Source organism: Elephas maximus, chromosome 6 (assembly GCF_024166365.1).
Source record: "Elephas maximus indicus isolate mEleMax1 chromosome 6, mEleMax1 primary haplotype, whole genome shotgun sequence".
NCBI lineage: Eukaryota > Metazoa > Chordata > Mammalia > Proboscidea > Elephantidae > Elephas > Elephas maximus.
In genome coordinates, this window is record NC_064824.1 from 142,438,156 (window position 1) to 142,458,023 (window position 19,868).

Here is a 19,868-nt window from a genome sequence, read left to right on the forward strand (position 1 = left end):
CTTCTTTAGTTATCTAGTGCTTCTATAACAGAAATACCACAAGTGGATGGCTTTAACAAAGAGAAATTTATTCTCTCACAGTCTAGGAGGCTACAAGTTCAAATTCAGAGCATAACTCCAGGGGAAGTTTTTCTCTTCTCTGTCAGCCCTGGAGGAAATCCTTGTCATCAATCTTCCCTGGTCGAGGAGTTTCTCAGCACAGGAACGTGGGGTCCAAAGGACACGCTATTCTCCTGGCTCTTGTTTCTTGGTGGTATGAGGTCCCCTTGTCTCTTTGCCCTCTTCTCTTTTATATCTCAAAAGAGATTGACTTAAAATACAATGTAATCCTGTAGATTGAGTGGTACCTCATTAAAATAACTGCCACTAATTCCACCTCATTAACATCTTAGAGGTAGGATTTACAGCACAGAGGAAACTCATGTCAGATGACAAAATGGTGGATAATCACAATCCTGGAAACCATGGCCTATCTGATTTGACACATATTTTGGGGGGATGCAATTCAGTCCATGACACCTGCTATCCTAAAACCCCTAGGGCAGACGCCTGGTCACCTCCACATTCCTGGTGCCTGCCACGTAAGGAGTAGGTGCTCATTGGGTATTTATGACATAGATGATTAGGCACATTTTTGTGGCTGGCTGGAGATGTCCTGTTCCTCACCTTTATCAATGGAAATCCAGGCTGCCCCAGGTCAGACACCCACTCAGCAGCTGAGAGACCAGGTCCCGCTCCCCATTTGCTCCCAGGCTCAGATAAAGGCAAATAAAAGCAAAAGTAACTTTGCAATGTGAAGTTTCAAGGTGGAACATTTGGAAGAAATCACCAGGACAGAGTCAAAGGCCAGGTAATTGTCCTACCTCCTCAAATGGGTCCACACCCTACCTACACAGTAGCTCTTAGCCTTACTGTCCATTTGGTGGTTTTTTTTTTTTGAGTGGATCAGCCACCTAAGTTACATGTTTTTATAAGATCTTCCTCAAAATTCTCCTTCCCCAGCGTCCTGTTAATTTATCTCTTCTTGGAATGGTGGGTCATCTCCGTTCACACAGAACAAGGGTCTACTGCATGGTTTAAAGTCAGAAAAGGTGTGTGTCAGGGTTGTATTCTTTCACCATACCTATTCAATCTGTATGCTGAGCAAATAATCCGAGAAGTTGGACTATATGAAGAAGAATGGGGCATCAGGATTGGACGGAGACTCATTAACAATCTGCCTAATACAGATGACACAACCTTGCTTGCTGAAAGTGAAGAGGACTTGAAACACTTACTGATGAAGACCAAAGACTACAGCCTTCAGTATAGATTACACCTCAACATAAAGAAAACAAAAATCCTCACAACTGGACTAATAAGCAACATCACGATAAACGGAGAAAAGTTTGAGGTTGTCAAGGATGTCATTTTACTTGGATCCACAATCAACACCCATGGAAGCAGCAGCCAAGAAATCAAAAGACGCATTGCACTGGGCAAATCAGCTGCAAAAGACCTCTTTCAAGTGTTGAAAAGCAAAGATGTCACCTTGAGGACTAAAGTGCGCCTGACCTAAGCCATGGTGTTTTCAATCACCTCATATGCATGCGAAAGCTGGACAATGAATAAAGAAGACTGAAGAACTGATGCCTTTGAATTGTGGTGTTGGCAAAGAATATTGAATATACCACGGACTGCCAAAAGGATGAACAAATCTGTCTTGGAAGAAGTACAACCAGAATGCTCCTTGGAAGCAAAAATGGCAAGACTACGTCTCACATATTTTGGACATGTTGTCAGGAGGAATCAGTGCCTGCAGAAGGACATCATGCTTGGTAAAGTAGAAGGTCAGCAAAAAAGAGGAAGACCTTCAACCAGATGGATTGACACAGTGGCTGCAATAATGGGCTCAAGCATAACGACGATTGTGACGATGGTGCAGGACCAGGCAGTGTTTCACTCTATGGTACATAGAGTCACTGTGAGTCGGAACTGACTCGACGGCACCTAACAACAGCAATAACACATACATATGTATGTATGTATATGTACATATTTATATATTTGTGTGCATATATGTATATGAGATATATATTTATAGTCATAGAGACTCCTAGTGACTGTAGGACAGAGTGGAACTGCCCCATAGGGTTTTCAAGGTTGTCATTTTTATGGGCGCAGGCTGCCACATGTTTCTCCTGTGGAGTGGCTGGTGGGCTCAAACTGCCGAACTTTTGGTTAGCAGCTGAGTGCTTTAACTACTGCACCACAAGGGCTCCTCAATATAAGGTCGTTATGATTTGGAATCGACTCAACAATAGGTTTGGTTTCAGTATATATATATATATATATATATATATATATATATATATATATATATATATATACACACATAGTTGTTGTTGTTGTTGTGGTTCTGTTAATTCAGCTCCAAATCATAGCAACCCTGTGCACAACAGAACAAAACACTGCCCGGTCCTGTGCCATCCTCACAATTGCTGCTACATTTGAGCCCATCGTTGTAGCCACTGTGTCAATACATGTTGTTGACGGTTTTCCTCTTTTGCTGACCCTCTACTTTACCAAGCATGATATCCTTCTCCAGGGACTGATCCCTCCTGACAACATGTCCAAAGTATGTGAGACATAGTCTCACCATCCTTGCTTTTAAGGAGCATTCCGGTTGTACTTCTTCCAAGACAGATTTGTTCATTCTTTTGGTAGCCCATGGTATATTCAATATTCGTTGCCAAGACCACAATTCAAAGGCGTCAATTCTTCTTCAGTGTTCCTTATTCATTGTCCAGCTTTCACATGCATATAAGGTAATCAAAAATACCATGGCTTAGGTCAGGTGCACCTTAGTCCTCAAGGTGACATCTTTGCTTTTCAACACTTGAAAGAGGTCTTTTGCAGCAGATTTGCCCAATGCAATGCGTCTTTTGATTTCTTGACTGCTGCTTCCATGGGTATTGATTGTGGATCCAAGTAAAATGAAATCCTTGACAACTTCAATCTTTTCTCCGTTTTTCATGATGTTGCTCATTGGTCCACTTGTGAGGGTTTTTGTTTTCTTTATGTTGAGGTGTAATCCATACTGAAGGCTGTGGTCTTTGACCTTCATTAGTAAGTGCTTCAAGTCCTCTTCACTTTCAGCAAGCAAGGTTGTGTCATCTGCATAATGCAGGTTGTTAATGAGTCTTCCTCCAATCCTGGTGCCCCATTCTTCTTCATATAGTCCAGCTTCTTGAATTATTTGTTCAGCACACAGATTGAATAGGTGTGGTGAAAGGATACAACCCGGACGCACACCTTTTCTGACTTTAAACCATGCAGTATCCCCTTGTTCTGTTCACATGACTGCTTCTTGATCCATGTATTGATTCCTTATGAGTACAATTAAGTGTTCTGGAATTCCCATTCTCTGCAACGTTATCCATAATTTGTTACCATCTGCACAGTCGAACTTCTTAACATAGTCAATAAACACAGGTAAGTATCTTTGGTATTCTCTGCTTTCAGCAGGACCCATCTGACATCAATGATATCCCTCATTCCACGTCCTCTTCCAAACCTGGCCTGAATTTTGGGCAGTTCCCTGTTGATATACTGCTGCAGCCGCTTTTGAACGATCTTCAGCAAAATTTCACTTGCACATGATATTAATGATATTGTTTGATAATTTCTGCATTCAGTTGGATCACTTTTCTTGGGAAGGGCATAAATATGGATCTCTTCCAGTTGGTGGGCCAGGTAGCTGTCTTTCAAATTTCTTGGCATAGACTAGTGAGCACATCCAGCGCTGCATTCGTTTGTTGAAACATCTCAGTTGCTATTCCATCAATTCCCGTAGGCTTGTTTTTCACCAATGCCTTCAGTGCAGCTTGGACTTCTTCCTTCAGGACCATGGGTTCCTGATCATACATTACCTCCTAAAATGGTTGAAGGTCAATCAATTCTTTCTGGTATAGTGACTCTGTGTATTCCTTCCATCTTCTTTTGATGCTTCCTGTGCTGTTTAATATTTTCCCCGTAGAATCCTTCAGTATTGCAACTCAAGGCTTGAATTTTTTCTTCAGTTCTTTCAGCTTGAGAAACGACGAGTATGTTCTTCCCTTTTGGTTTTCTACCTCCAGGTCTTTGCACATGTCATCATAATACTTTACTTTGTCTTCTGGAGCCACCCTTTGAAGTCTTCCGTTCATCTCTTTTACTTCATCATTTTTTTCCTTTTGCTTTAGCTACTCAATGTTCAAGAGCAAGTCGCAGAGTCTTTTCTGACATTCACTTAGGTCTTTTCTTTCTTTCCTGTCTTTTTAATGACCTTTTGCTTTCTTCATGTGTGATGTCCTTGATGCCATTCTACAACTCGTCTGGTCTCTGGTCACTAGTGTTCAACGTATCAAATCTATTCTTGAGAAGGTCATTAAATTCAGATGGGTTATCCTCAAGATCATACTTTGTCTCTCTATGACTTGCTCCAATTTTCTTCAATTTCAAGTTGAACTTGCATATGAGTAATTGATGGTCTGACCCGCAGTCAGCCCCTGGCCTTGTTCTGACTGATGATTTTGAGCTTTTCCATTGTCTCTTCCCACAGATGTAGTTGATTTGATTCCTGTGTATTCCATCTGATGAGGTCCACATGTATAGTCACCATTTATGTTGGTGAAAAAAGTATTTGCAATGAAGAAGTCTTTGGTCTTGCGAAATTCAATTATGTGATCTCTGGCATTGTTTCTATCACCAAGGCTATATTTTCCAACTACTGCTCCTTCTTCTTTGTTTCCAACTTCTGTATCCCAATCACCGGTAATTATCAGTGCATCTGATTGCATGTTCGATCAATTTCAGACTGCAGAAGTTGGTAAAAATCTTCCGTTTCTTCATTTTTGGCCTTAGTGGTTGGTGCGTAACTTTGACTAATAGTGGTATTAACTGGTTTTCCTTGTAGGCATATGAATATTATCTTATCACTGATGGCGTTATACTTCAGGATAGATCTTGAAATGTTCTTTTTTACGATGAATGCAACATCATTCTTCTTCAAGTTGTCATTCCTGGCATAGTAGACCATATGATTTTCTGATTCAAAATGGCCAATGGCAGTCCATTTCAGCTCACCAAAGCCTAGCGTATCAATGTTTATGCTTCCATTTCATTTTTGACAATTTCTCATTTTCCTAGATTCATACTTCATACATTCCACATTCCAATTATTAATGGATACTTGCAGCCATTTCTTCTCATTCTGAGTCGTGCCACATCAGCAAATGGAGGTATTGAAAGCTTGACTCCATCCACACCATTTAGGTAGACTCCACTTTGAGGAGGCAGCTCTTCCCCAGTGGTCTTTTATGTGCCTTCCAACCTGAGGGGCTCATTTTCCGGCACCATATCAGACAATGTTCTGCTGCTATTCATAAGGTTTTCACCATATGTGTGTGTGTGTGTGTATATATATATATATACCAAACTCATTGCCATTGAGTCGATTCCAACTCACAGTGACACCACAGGACAGAGTAGAACTGCCCCATTGGGTTTCCAAGGAGCAGCTGGTGGACTGGAACTGCCGACCTTTTGGTTCCCAGCCAAGCTCTTAACCACTGTGCCACCAGGGCACTCTCTCTCTCTCTCTTTCTCTCTCTCTCTCTCTCTATATATATAAAATATATAAACCTAAAATTTCAAAGGCCTAGGTGATAAAAATTGTACAACTTTGCTGAAAAGCAATGGAAGAGCTGAACAAAGGGAGAGATTTGAAATACCCAGAATTCCTGGATCTGAAAACTCCATTCTGAGAAAACAGCATTCTCCCAGGACTAAGCTATAAATCCAGGGCAATGCTCATCCATTATTTACAGGACCTGTCAGGTTGCAACCAAGGTTCACAGGGAGGAGAACATTTGAATGAATAGCCAAGAAATGTTGAAAAACCAGGGATTAGTATGTCCTGTTTTTTTTTGTAAGACTCCAGTATCTGAGGCAGTGTAGTGCTGGCCCAGGAAGGACGAGGGTCCAGAAGTCGACCCTGCTGGTCAGGAGGTGCATTTACTGGCATTTGACATAAGTGGAGAGAGGGAGAGAAGATATTTGCAACATAGACTCCAGAAAAAGTGTCTGATCTTTGATCCATAAACAGCTCCTCAAAAATCAATACAAAAAAGACCAATAGAGAAGAAGAAAAATGCAACGGACTTGATAAATAGATCATAGAGAAACCTAACGTTGCTGGTGCATACAGGAAAAGATGCTCAACTTCTCTATCACTGGAGAATGGACGGGAACCAGCCTCTGGCCTCGTGTGAGCTTCCAGAGCTGCTGTAACAAAGGACCACTAACCAGGCGAGCTGTAGAGACAGAGGCTTGTTCTCTCACAGTTCGGAGTCTGGGAGTCAGGATTCAGGGTGTCAACAGGGCCATGCTCTCTTCCTCTGCTCTAGGGGGAGATCCTTCCTTGTCTCTAGGCTTCTGGTGGCCCCAAGGGTCCTCGGCTTGTGGCGGCAGCACCACTGCCTCTCTGCACCCTGCCCCCCACCTCACGTGCTGGCTGGGAAGTGCTCCTCACCAGGTGGAGAAAGACGGTCATGGGAATGCAGGCAGGGCCCAGGGCAGAATCCCTCCAATCCAGGTGCCAGGCATGCAGACTGGAACAGCTCTCAGAGGGGCCGTCTGCCAAAGCCCCTCCCCCAGGGCACAGCCTCACCCTGCCGGTGTGGGTGGCAAAGGGGCTCTGAGAGCCCACTCCTTGCTGGCCCTGGATAAGAAGGCATGCTGAAGCTCCAGATGATCAAAGGGCCATGGGCAGAGCCAGGCAGGCTGCCAGAGAGGTTTGCCTTGAACTTGATGGCCTGAGGCAGGGGGCTTGCAGGGAGGTGGGAGGGTGGGGACAAGGTGGGACCACCCTGTGGGTTTTCTTGCTCCTGTAAACTCCATGCTCTGTGTCGCACCTCCTTCTGCCCCTGCCCTGAGGGACAGCCCAGATTTAGAGATGAGGGGCAGTCTGCTTCTCAGACTTGGATCCTCGGGAACTGGCGTCCCATCCCAGTGTAGTCCCTGGAGGGGGATCTTGGGCTGAGGGTCCCCTGAGAGTGGGGGACCTGCCACCTGGAATGAGGGACCCCCAGATGTGCTTTCGTGAGGTGTCACGTCGAGAGGCAGGCACTTGGAGTACATGGGTGGGACCCACAAAGCAAAGCCGACGCTGGCCCAGGCCCCTCCTCCACCGGGCACTCTGAGCGACTCTGAGACCTCAGACTTCTGACCTCCTGGGACCCTGACTACCACTTATAGAAACACCTCTGGCTCTGTCCATGGAGATGGCCACCCTGCCCAGCCACTGAGGGTGGCCTGCCCCTCCTGGGATCATATTTCCCTCCATCAGTCACACCCTGTGGCACGTGCTTCCTCCCTCGGCTATTGCCCAAGGAGCCCCCGCCCCAGTGCAGAGGCTGCCGGACCTTGTGTCCTCTGCTGCCCCCAGGGCCCCATACCACCTCCCAGCCCCCTACCCACCTAGGTTCTGGACCACTGCTGTGTGTCTGCACCAGCCACCCATGCACCTACCTGCCCCAGGCAGGCCCTTGTCACCAGCAGGGCACAGGCGAGCACACTACTGTGCGTGGAGGAGCCTTTACCTGCCCAGGCTGCTCGGAAGCTTGCTTTCAGAGGGACCGAACGCCCAGCATCAAGCTGAACAGTTGGTCAGTCCTGTGAACCTGTCAGCCCCCAGCAGCTCGGGGAAGGTAGGCCAGCTCTGAAGAAGCTGCCCAAAGAAAAGCTGATTCCCCTGACATCGTGGACCATCCCCTGGGTCTTTGGAGCAGAGTCGGGACCAGCACCCCCAGGCCGCCCCAGAGGCAGGGAGCACAAGGGGCCCTGCGCCAGCCGCATGTGCCTCGGGGAGCCAGGGTCACTCCTCCAGGAGACACCCACACCCCTTCAGTGGGCTAGGGCAGCCTCTGTCCTGGCCCCTTCCAGCCAGCCCCCTTCTGCCTGGTGCCTGATGGGTGTCAGGCTGGCCACACGCCCCTCACCCAGGACAGGCCCAGAGTTTGACTTCTTAAGTATCTGCTCACTCGCTGACTCATCCCTTCATTCCAAGATCACACATTTAGGCCCTGGGTATCTGCATAGGCGAGGACACAGAAACGGGTGTGGGGGGTGGGCTTGGTGGCTGGGCAGGTGGTCTGTAGCATGTCCCATCCTCAGATCCACCACTGTGCTGTGGGCCAACCCCAGGGGCTCCTGCTGGCCATGACCACCTTGACTCCCTGTCTGGCCTGCGCCTGGCTACCTAAGACTGGATATGGAGTCCTGCCTGCTGGTGGGGGGCTCAGGGGCAACATGTGGAGGGGGCGGGTGAGGTGCTGGGCCCTTTTTTCACATCACAGCTGACAATGCCAGGCTCTGAGGAGCAGCACCCAGCAGGCTCTACCCCCCACCCCCAGCTGCTACCCCAGCCCCAGCTCTCCAAGCTGCAGGCTACATGGGCCACACCGCACCCTGCCCTGGGCAGTCCAAGACTAGACCTGGTGTCAGGCTGCAACGGTGAATAGGGTGGGCCCAGCAGAGGCTGGGGGGCCCCAGATCTGTGTCTTGGGAACAGTGAGGTCCCGGGGTCTGCACTCAGGTGGTGCTGTGGCTCAGCTTTTCCCCACATATGATCAGGGTACATCACCTCTCCCAGGAGCTGTAACCTATAAACCATCCTCCCGGGGGCAGGGAAGGTATGCTCTGCGGGTGCGGGGAAATGGGAGAGAAGGTAGGGAAGAACTCGGGGGGGGGGGGGGGATGTCGACTACTCCCACAGTGGGTGAAAGTTTTCTCCCTGCCCCAACCAGCCCTGTCACCTGCACCCCTCAACTGAGCTCCCCTGAGCCCCTAGCAGCCACTGAGCCGACGACTCCTCTACTGTGCCCAAGAGGCCAGCCACCCCACACCTCACCACGAGGCCTTTCTGGAGTCAGGAGACTTCCCAGCTGGCTCCCTCGCTGCCCCTCGGTCTCAAGCCCTGACTGGTTCCTCCCTGGTAGAACCAAGACCCCCTGCCTCTGAGGGTGACCACAGGAGCTGGGTCCCATGCTCAGTCACAGTGGCACCAGCAGCTCCACATGTGGCCTGGGCCAGACACAAACCGAGAGGCAGTGATGGTTCAGTGGTAGAATTCTCGCCTCTCACGCAGGAGACCTGTGTTCAACTCCCCGGTGAGTTGGTTATCTGGTGCTGCTATAACATAAACACCACAAGTGGACAGCTTTAATAAACAGAAGTGCGTTCTCTCACAGCCTGGAAGACTAGCATTCCAAGTTCAGGATGCCAGCTCTAGGTGAAGGCTTTCTCTCTCTCTCGGTTGTGGGGGAAGGTCCTTGTCATCAATCTTCCCCGGTCAACGAGCTTCTCAGTACAGGGACCCCAGGTCCAAAGGACATGCTATTCTCCTGGCTCTTGTTTCTTGGTGGAATGAGGTCCCCACATCTCTCTGCTCGCTCTTCTCTTTTATATCTCAAAAGGTGTTGGCTTAAGATACGACCTGATCTTGTAGATTGCATCCTGCCTCCTTAATGTAACTGCCGCTAATCCCACCTCGTAAACATCACAGAGGCAAGATTTACCATACACAGGAAAATCACATCGGATAACAAAATGGTGGACAACCACACGGACTAGCCAAGTCGACACACATATTTTTGGGGGACACAATTCAATCCATAACACCTGCCAATACAGCTCATACGCAGCCATCACGTCTGCCCGTTGCTATGATGCTGAACAGATTTCAGTGGGGTTTCTAAAATAAGATGGGCTAGGAAGAAAAGTCTGGTGATCTGCTTCTGAAAATCAATCAACGAAAGCCTCACAGATCACAACAGCCTGATCTACAACCGGTCGATCACGTGAATGGTGCAGGACCAGGCAGTATTTCGATCAGTTCTGCAAGGGGTCTTCAGGAGTCAACTCAACGGTAGCTCACAACAATGATGACAACACGTACTAAGCGCTGTTTTTAGCTCCTCTTGGTAGATTCTCAAGGGAAGTAGGAGCAGGCAGGGAGGGAGGGAAACCGAGCCTCAGTCTTTGCCCACGGTTATACCTCCGCTGGTGAGTGGTGGTGCAGGATTGGAACTCAGGGCCTGGGCCTCCCTTTATTTGGGGCAGGGTCGGTAAGCGAGACTTCCCAGCGCTTGGAGACAGTGCCTTCACTATCTGTTTAAGTTCTTTGTTCAAGTCAGACGTTCCCTGTTCAAGTCAGGCATCTGTCACTTCCAGTCACAGGCCAGACCAAGGCCAACTGGAAGAAAAGCAGCACCCGAGGTGGAGGTGCAGACACACCCTGGCCTCCCCCAGGGAAGCCTGCAGCCATCCTGAGCCCCAGGCACCTGCTCCTCTCTCAGCCCATCCAACCCAACCCCCCCTTCCACCGCCTCATCCAGGCTGAGGCTGAGCTCCTAGAGGCCACCCACCACGAAGGTGACCAGAAAAGGGATGCACAGCGAAAGGCTGTCAGACCTTGGGCAGAGGGCACCGTGGGTGCAAAAGGCGTGGCTGTAGGCTGCACCCTGGGGTGCTGCACCCTGGGGTGCTGCGCTGTCCACATGTGCCGTCCGTGCTTTGGCTTGCAGCTGTCCTGGGCGAGGGCTGCTCCCAACTCACCAGCCCCACTTGGCTCACAGCAGTGAGCGCTCAGAGCTAGGTGGGACCAAGGGCTCTCTCTGGGGAAGGGCTTGCCTGGGGGTCTTGGAACCCCTGAGCCGGGAGGGCATGTAGAGACTTCTTTGGGGGAGCTCCATCCTCCACGTGGGAGGCTCTGGCCCTCACATCCCAGACCCTGCCGTGGGGCCCCTCACACAACAGTTCTGGACACCTTGCCGTTGCTGCTGCCCCTGGGATGGGCTGGACGTCTGCAGACTCTCACAGCAGGGCTGGACGGAGGGGACGCACAGCAACAGTGACGGTGACGAGAACGAAAGCAGAAGCAGCAGACTGCCCACCTCCAGCCAGGCTTAACCGAGTCCAGGCTCCTGGGAGCATGCCCTGCTCACCACACAGACAGGGGTGAGAGCCCCAGCCAGTGCCCCCAACCCTAGCGGTGGCCTCAGCAGATCTTCAAGGAGGACACGGGGTGAGCAGATGCAAGGGGGTGTCCAGGAGGCTGAGATGGCACCAGGCCGGGCATGAAGGAGCAGGCCCTCATGCACAGCAAGGGGTGAGTCACACAGCAGGGGAGCCAGGGGAGGCTCACCCATTGGATCGGCTCCCCAGTCTCCTCCATGAATGATTCACACCGCTCTGTGAGGGGAGCAGCCACTCCGGAGGCAGGGCAAGAGACCCCAGGGAGCAGCGGGAGTCCCAGGAGGCAGCAAGGGATACCCAGTGGGCAGCAGGAGACTCAGGCCCCTCTGTGGCTGCTGCATCGATGGCTGAGCCCAGGGCAGAGGGGACGAGCCACCCTCCAGCTCACAGCCGTGCACAGCAACAGACAAGAGGCACGGGGATGGGCAAGGGATGCTGGCACCACCCTGGAGGGCCTGTCCTACAGCTCTCACCCTCCACTGCCAGGTGAGACAAACCAGCTGCTGTTGAGGACTCTGACTCAGGGCAACCCATGTAGCAGAATAGAACCGTGCTCCATGGGGTTTCCAACGGTTGATTCTTCATTAGATCACCAGGCCTTTCTACCGAGGCTCCAATCTCTTGGGTTAGCAGTTGAGTGTGTCAGTCATTTGTGTCACCTAGAGGCTCCCAGATGAGACCAAATAAAAAAATCCAAACCCGCTGCTGTGAAGTCGATTCTGACTCATAGGACCCTATAGGACAGAGTAGAGCTACCCCACAGAGTTTCCAAGGAGTGGCTGGTGGATTCGAACTGCTGACCTTTTGGTTGGCAGCAGAGCACTTAACCACTGCACCACGAGGGCTCCCAGATGAGACCATGGCCTGTAAATTGCACTCCACATGGTGGGTGTCTGTCTTTCGGTCCTCTGCCAGGATGCGGACTTACTCGCTTCTTCCCCATTTCCACCCTCAAGCATCTGGGGCCCGAAGGTGCACGGCCTGGCCCAAGCTCTGGTGGTCTTTGGGGCTCCGCCCACCCGGGAGGGGAGGGGGTAAGGGCAGGAGGTGGGGTGTAGGCTCCGGGGCAAAGGCGCTGAGTCTCGCCCCTTCCACAGCCCACAGCCCCGCCCCACTCCCTTCGCCCACGTGCACCAGCAGCTTCGCTCAGCCCCTCTCCTGCGTTCTCACCAATGCCACGGTGCCTGCACTGCCAGCTTGCCTTCGGGCCGGTTCCTGCCTCCTCCCGAGGTCGCCTGCCACCGCCCCGCACCCGAGCCAACACACGTTTCTGCACGCCACTTTTGTTTCTGGAGTATCCGGTGGAAGGGACCAAACCCCCGCCGGCGATTTCCAACAATGAAGAGTCGTTGTTGCCTCCACAGCGCTGGGGGGTGGGGGCTAGGCCTTTGGCCAGGTCCCCCTGTGCACCCCCACTCTCCTGCACAGAAGCAATAGGTGGGACCTGGAGCCCCGAGGGCGCCCGGACAGGGCGTGGACGCGGAGGGGTGTTACAGGGGTGCCGGAGGCGTGGACGGCGGGAGGACCGGCCGCTGCGGGGCGCGGGCGAGGCCAGCTGCCACAGTGCGGTTGGCGGCAGGAGTAGGCAAGGGAGAGGGAAAGATGCCGATTTAGGCTGGGGGCGGGGAAGCCCCCGATTGGTGGCCGGAAGGCGTGATGTCACGTCCGGCGGGGGAAGCCCTGCCTCAGCACCCCTTGCCACCACCCCCGCAGGTGGCGCCCCGCCCTGGGCGTGGGGGGCGCGCCCTGGGGACCCCGGCTGATCTGGGCCCACGAGCCGCCGGCCTCCCGCCCCGCCCAAGAAAGCTGCCGGGTCGCGGGCCGGAGAGAGTCCCGGCTCGGCGCGAGGGGAGGTGCGCCCCGCGCCCCAAGACCGCGCCCGCCGCCCCGCCCGCCCCGCCCCTCCCAGCGCCGAGGGGCCGGGCCGCCGGGGGAGGGCCGACCGGGACCGCGCGCCGCGCTCTGGGCGCCGGACCAACGCCGGACCTCGCGCCCCGCGCCGCCGCCGGCTTTGTTGTCGCCGCAGCTTCGACGCGCGGGCCGCGCTAGCCGGGACCTTGGCGCTGCCCTTCGCGGGAGCCGAGAGAGGCGCGGGGCGCCGGACCGCCATGGAGCGCTCGGCCCGCGGCTGGTGGCTGCTGTGCGCGGCCGCCGCGCTCGTCGCCTGCGCCCGCGGGGACCCAGCCAGCAAGAGCCGGAGCTGCAGCGAAGTCCGCCAGATCTACGGCGCCAAGGGCTTTAGCCTGAGCGACGTGCCGCAGGCGGAGATCTCGGGTGAGTGCGGCGCCGGGCCCGGCCGCCCTGCGCCTCCGTGCGTCCCCCGCTCTGCCCGAAGCGTCCACTCGCCCCGGCCTGGAGTCCCGCCTCCCGCCCCGGGCTCCGGGGACCCTGCGCCTCCGCTCGCTGGCACCCATGGGTCGTCTCCTCGGCTCCGCGTGTTCGGCCCAGCTCCTTCCCCCACGGGGCGTCACCGCTCGGGGCGCTCCTCCGGGCCACTGCTTGGCCCTTGCGCCGCGTCGGGCGTTAAGTCCGAGCCCCACTGCGCCGGCCGCCCACGCCGTGGGCTGATCTGAGTGCGGGGCTGCGGAGCGCTGCTGACGGTGGCCGCGGGCCGGGGACTCATAAGGGGCTGGGGGGCCTCTCTGGGAGGCGCCTCTGGTTGCGCCCCGGGGATTCCCGCCGGGTCCCCACCGAAAGCAGACTCAGTGGGTTTTATAAGAGGACCACCCCATGCCTGGCGGAAGTGCAGACCCCAGGGAGGTAGGAGCGAGCTGTGCATTTCGTAGGGAGAAGCGAGACCTCCACCACTGTGAGCGGGATTCCTCTGGGTACTTGTGCCCGCGCGCCCCCCGCCTGCGCACCGGCCCTCCGCCCGCCCTGCACTCTGGCCACCAGGCGAGGGGAGTCCAGCTGCAGGTGGTGGGCGCCCTGGATCCGCCCAGGCCGTGTCATTTCTTTGTAAGAGCGCGCAGCGGCCCTCCCGGCAGTGGCCTCGGCCCTGTGGCCTCGGCCCTGCGGCCTCCGCAGTGCTATCCATATCTTCCTCACAAGCCCCTGAGGAGCTTTGGGGCAGAAGTGTGTGTGAGAGGGAACGGTGGGGTGCCCCAGTAACCCGTATCTTTGGTATCCCAGACCGCAAGCCTCACCCTCAAACTGCGAACGTGTTGGAAGAGGGCAGGTCTGTGCAGGGTGCCTGGACCACAGTGGGCCAGAGCAGATAGACTAGAGGTTTGCTGGGGGTTTCCCCCAAACTGGGGCGGGCAGGTGAAGGGTCCACTGACGTGGTGCCAAGGGAATTGTGACTAAGAAAAGTGCATCGGTGTGGGGTAGGGCCTTGGCCCTGCCTTGCCAGGGGCAGGTGGTGGAGCTTGGCTCTGGACTCCTGCCCCTGGACTCTGCCCCTGAAGTGACAGAACCCACAGACAGCTGCCCTGGGAGAGTCCCTGAGCCCCCGTCCCAGCCTGAGGTTCCAGGCCGGTGACAATGTGACCTGTTGGGGAGTGTAGTCTTGTCAGTCTCCTTGGGGCCCCTCATATGCCGAGGCTGGGCCCACGGAGGCCACTTAGAGGTGTGAGCCCAGCTCTAGAATGGGGATCCAGGGACCCCATCACAGCCTCCTCAGGGAAGGCCTTCCTGTGTCCTGCCCTTGCTGATGTACTGTGCCCAGGTCTGTTGGGGCTGCCCTGCCACACTGAGGTGAACTAGGGGCTGGAGGCCTGGGGCTAGCACAGGCCTTGCAAACATCCTGTCCTGGTTCTGCAGCACCCGCGCCCCACCTCTGCCCCCTCCCACTCACACAGAGAGGCTTTGACCTGCATGGCTGCCATTTAGTGTGTGCCCCTTTCAGGACACCAGGGTATCAGGGTGTCCTCCCGGGAGCCTTTCCATCCCACCCCCAGCACTTTTCCCACCAGCCCTTGGCACCACTTCACTCTCTGCCCTTGCACCCCCAGCAACCCTCCCACCCCTCTGCCCTTGCACCCCTGGTACACATCAGGCACCCCTCCTACTTCTCTGTCCTTGCACCCCGATACACCCACGGCACCCCTCCCACTTCTCTGTCCTTGCACCCCAATATACCCACGGCACCCCTCCCACCTCTCTCTCCTTGCACCCCGATACACCCACGGCACCCCTCCCACCTCTTTGCCCTTGCACCCCCAGTTCACCCACAGCACCTCTCCCACCCCTCTGTCCTTGCACCCCCGATTCACCCTCAGCCTGGCCTGCAACCACAGGTATCTGTACCCCGTTAGACAAGGGTTTTGGGCAACTAATTTTTTTTTACCCAGGATGAGGAGAGTCGGCTGGGCAGGTGGTCAGGGAGCAGGGGAAGGCAGAGTACATTGGCACCTGAGTGAGTGACGGGGAGCGTGGCCATAGCACTTGTCCCCACAGTGCCCTGGGCACGGCCCGCTGCAGCCAGGGCAGGCACCGCCCTCCCCAGGACTTCAAGGCCATGACTGCTGTCTGAGCAGGGTCATTGCCATCCCTGCCCTGCCCCGACAGCGCCTCTGCCCAAGTGCCCAGGGACTTTCAGGGTGCTCCTCCAGCCCCCCATTGCTGTACCCCACCATGTCCCCAGAACTTAAGAGCACCGTACAGGGCTCAGGATGCTGAGGAGGGTGCCGTGTGGGGCAAGGCAAGCAGGGTTACCTCCTTCTGGGATGGCAACGGTCATAGGGTGCCCAGCCCAGGTCCCCTCCCACTTGGCACTGCTTGGCTGGCCTCCGCGTTCGGTGCGCCCTCTGGTGGCATTGCGGCTCACGTCAGCTGGGAGTGCCTGATCCTTTCCCAGCCCATCCAGCTCAACCCCTGGACTGGACCAGGCAGAGATTCCGCTGGGGCTCCGTGGGGCCCAGGACTCCTGGTGCTCGGAGGCAGGGAGGGCGGCCTCGAGTGCAGAGCCTTTGCCCATAAAAGAGGTGCAGACACACTGGACCGCCATTCGAATCTTCATCTAGTGGTCTGGACAGCCCAGCCAGGTGGCAACGACAATTGCTGTCCCATTTTACATATGGGGAAGCAGGCCTGGGGAGGCCACCCCGCCCCGTGCAGGCCACTGCACAGAGGGACGCCACACGGGGGGAGGGGGCATTGCTCTGGCAGAGGGGCGCTTTGCAGAAGTAAGGCTCTGGATAGAATCACAGGCTGCACCTGGGCAGGGCTGGTCAGACGGCGGCTCACACCGAGTCCTGCACACCTGCAGCGGGTTTTCACCTCTGCTGGAAACGTGGCTTCTGGCACAGGTGTTTTCTGAGCACCTGCAGCATGGCCTCCTGGCAGCCTGCTGTGCCTTCCCAACACACTGGGGCTTCGCATTTTTCCGTTTGCTCATTCCCTGAGTCCCAGGCACAGGGACAGCGTCTGTCTGTTTGCTCGTCCTTGGGACCCGGGCGCAGGGACAGCATCTGTTTGCTCATCTCTGGGTCCTGGGAGCAGAGATAGTATCTGCCCAGTGCTCTGTGATGTCGCAGAGTCCGCCCAGCTGTGGTACAAGCAGGCCCTCAGTAACCACGTGAGGCGCACGTCCTGCCAGTCTGCTGCAGCCGTCCTGGGCGGTGTGTGAGGCTCAGGCGGGTCTCTAGGGGAGACAGGCCTGGGGCAAGGAGGAGGGTTTGGAGCACCAGCCCTCAGGGCTGGAGGTCAGAGGGAGGCGTGCGACTGTCGGTACGAGCAGAGCTGACACCCCTGCCCCAGTGTCCCGTGGTGCCAGTGGCCATGGAGCTGGAAAGAGGCCCCACCTGTTGGTGGTGGACAACTGTTCTCAGGCAGGGTCCTCCCGAGTCCTGTAAAGGAGCATCTTGGCTGGGCCGAGAGCACTGCAGCATCTTCCCCTCAGCCGTGGTCAGCTCCCAGGCCAGAAGGTTATGTTGACCCTCCGGCTCACAGGGTCCAGCCCCTCGGGTGGGCCCCGTGGCTCTGCATGGGTCCCCAGTGTGGCCCAGGCCCTCCAGCCATGCAGCCTCCCTGTCCCCACACTGTACGAGGAGGCAGTGGTTTCGTCGTCCCCAGTGCAAGGGCCAGTTTAGTCCTGTAGGTGGGGGCACAGGAGGGGGACCCAGGGGAGCCACCTGTGTGATGCAGTGTCCTGGGCCCCTTGCTGGAGTGCGATCTGCCATGGTGGACAGGACATCTCTTCCAAGCAGCGGGGTCCTCCCTGGGCTGGGGCCAAGTGCCTTGACACCCCACTCCACTGCTGCATGCTTCTGTTTTCCACGCGTGACCTGGGAGGGTGACGTGCCAGCACAGGCCCTGCAGGCAGAGAGCCTGGGACTCAGTCTCTCCTCCCCCGCCGCCCCGCAAAGCCGTAATTGAGAGCCTTCCTCATAGTGAACCAATACCCATTACCGTCTATCAATGGCACTGGGTAAGGGGCTCTTGGTAGACCCATTTTGCAGATGAGTAAACCCTGGGCAGTAGAATCTGGAAGTCTGTCTGTTTGAAGCCTGTGGTGCTCACTGGTGCCCAGTAAGGCTGGGCCAGGCTGATCTGTTCCAGCCAAGTGTTCTGGAAGCCTTGTGCCATTTCCAGCTCTCTCGGGAGTCCCTGGCTATGGAGAGCTACTCCCAAGCACGCAGGAAGTGAATCAGGTGGCTGGGTGTGCCCCTGCCCTTCCCCACCCTGAGGGCCCTGGGTAAGGCCCCCATGGTGGGAGGCTGGCACACACACTGGGCCAAGTCTCCCAGACACTGCTGCCAGGCCGAGGTAGGAGACAAGGCGGATGGCCTGTGTAAATTACCGCCCACCGTGTCCTGGCTGGGAACCATGACACTCATGAGGTGTTAGCAGTGGGATGGCCCAGGTGGGGCCAGGCTGGAGAGTGCTTTGTCCAGGGTCACAGGGAGTCTGTACGGCGGACCCTTCTCCCCAGACTGGCCCCTGGAGTGTTTCAAATCGAGACTCAGGGCCTGTGTTGGGGTGTGGACAAGGGCCAGGCCTCCGTGGGGCCCTCCCAGTGCTAACCCACATCTGGTCAGCACAGCACTGTGGGGTGCATGGGGTCCATGGGGGCGAGGAAACAGTCCAGAGGGTGAGGGGCTCTGGGCTGACTGCCTGTCCCGGCCCTACTCGAGCCCGCGGTAGCCTTTCCTGCCAGCGTTTGTCTGGGAACGGGCCTGGGCAGGTGCTATGGGTGCTGGGAGGCCCGAGGGGGTGCAGCGAGGGAGGAGTTGGGGCCTCGGGGAGACACAGCCCTGCTGTGCCACAGCTCTCCTCTTGCAGCTCCACCCACATTCAGGCTAAAAGCACAGATTGAAGTTGGGCCCGAGCACCTGGCCGCCAGGTGTGGTGGGAGGGCTGGCTCTCCCCCGAGGCATGGCCCGTGTACCAGGAGAAGCACCTAGCTGACTTGTCATCCCCCAGGGTGTGGGGACCAGGTCCAATCTCCAGCCTCCTCAGGACTGGGCCGTCAGTGGGTGCCGGGGAAGCTCCAGGTGTGCAGGACACACACCTGTCCTTCCGGATTGGGCTCCAGGGGCTGGGGTCCTGCGTGGGTTTAGGAGCCTCTACACCATTGGTCCCCTCTGTCCCCTTCTCTGCCGATGGTCTCAGCTCCATCTCCCACTGGCCCTGGCTGGCTGCCTTCGAGCACACACCCCCTCCCTCCAGCACCAACTGCCCGGCTTTCTCAGGGCCTTTCACTGGATAGAGGTGGGCAGTGAGGGGGGCAGCCCCAAGACCCTGGACATGGCTCCAGGCTGGGAGCGCCATGACTCGTGGGTAGGTCTGAGGGACCTCCCAGCAGGGGACGCAGTGTGGAGGGAAGGGTGCCAGACCCTTCAGGTGACTTTCAGTACAGTGACGCTGAGGGGCTCGAATGGGGTGGGGTCTGGGGAGCAGTGGAGGCGGTTCAGGGTTGCTGCCAGCAGCGGTTTCCTGGCACCGTGCCCTGTCGAGGAGCTTGCTGCTCATTTCAACGCTCCCTGAGTCCCGAGGCTTGGCGGGGTGTCAGGGCAGCCCCGGAGGCTCCACTATGCCTGCTCTCGCTGCATGCTGGCCTCGGTCCCTGGGGCCCCAGGCTCTGCCCTCCAAACCACAGTGTCTGCATCCCAGAGAAGGGAGCTGGCTCGGCGCTGGCAGGGGCAGCTTGAGGACTGGCCCTGGGGATGAGGCTGGGACTGCCCGTATGTGCCATGGTGAGGACCACGCAGCAGGCCACTGGCCCCAAGATAGGCATGCCAGTATGCTGTGGGGAGGAGGGTCTGCAGTGGGGGGCCCAGGACACTGCAGGTGGACAGGGTGGGAACAACCCTGGGCCTGGGGCAGAGAAGAGGAAGTGATTAGGGCCAGCTGGTAGGGGGGACCCTACAGGCAGCCCTGCTCTGGGCCCTGCACCTCGCCCTCCTTCACACCTGCCCCGATGCCCCAGGAACTGAGCTTGGCCTCGTCAACTGCCCCCAGCATGCAGTGGCCCAGTGCCCAGAGGTCCCTCTGAACTCCCAAAACGGGTAGGACCAGGGCCCTAAGGGTAGCCTGGGCACCAATTGGTCCAACTGCTTAGTTTACACAGGGGGGAAATGGAGTCCCAGAGAGGGTATTAGAGAGAGCCAAGGCTGGGGGCCTTCTCCTGGCATGGCTCTGTCCCCATCACCTCGCTGCCCTGGCCAGGCACTGCCACCCACCTGCTGAGTGCGTCTAGCTCTCTGTGGCCCAAGTGAGCCACGTTTCGGATGTAGACATTGGTATGGCTCCATCTGCTAAGGAGGAGGGCGGGACCATTGGAGCCAGCACACTTGGGGCCTTGGTGGAGTATCCCTGTGGACTTGACCCCATAGACACCGGGACACATGGCCCAGAGTGCAGGAGTG

At 56.1% G+C, this 19,868-nt stretch overlaps 1 protein-coding gene across 1 annotated transcript in view; it reads left to right on the top strand.

The window, feature by feature from the left end:
* The first annotated feature begins 12,978 nt into the window (after positions 1-12,978).
* GPC1 (glypican 1) overlaps positions 12,979-19,868 on the top strand; it is a 30,410-nt gene continuing 23,520 nt past the window's right edge. The window contains exon 1 of the mRNA XM_049888604.1: positions 12,979-13,332. Within this exon, the coding sequence (XP_049744561.1) occupies positions 13,167-13,332 (166 nt within the window). The 5' untranslated portion in view covers positions 12,979-13,166. The remainder of the gene's footprint in view (positions 13,333-19,868) is intronic.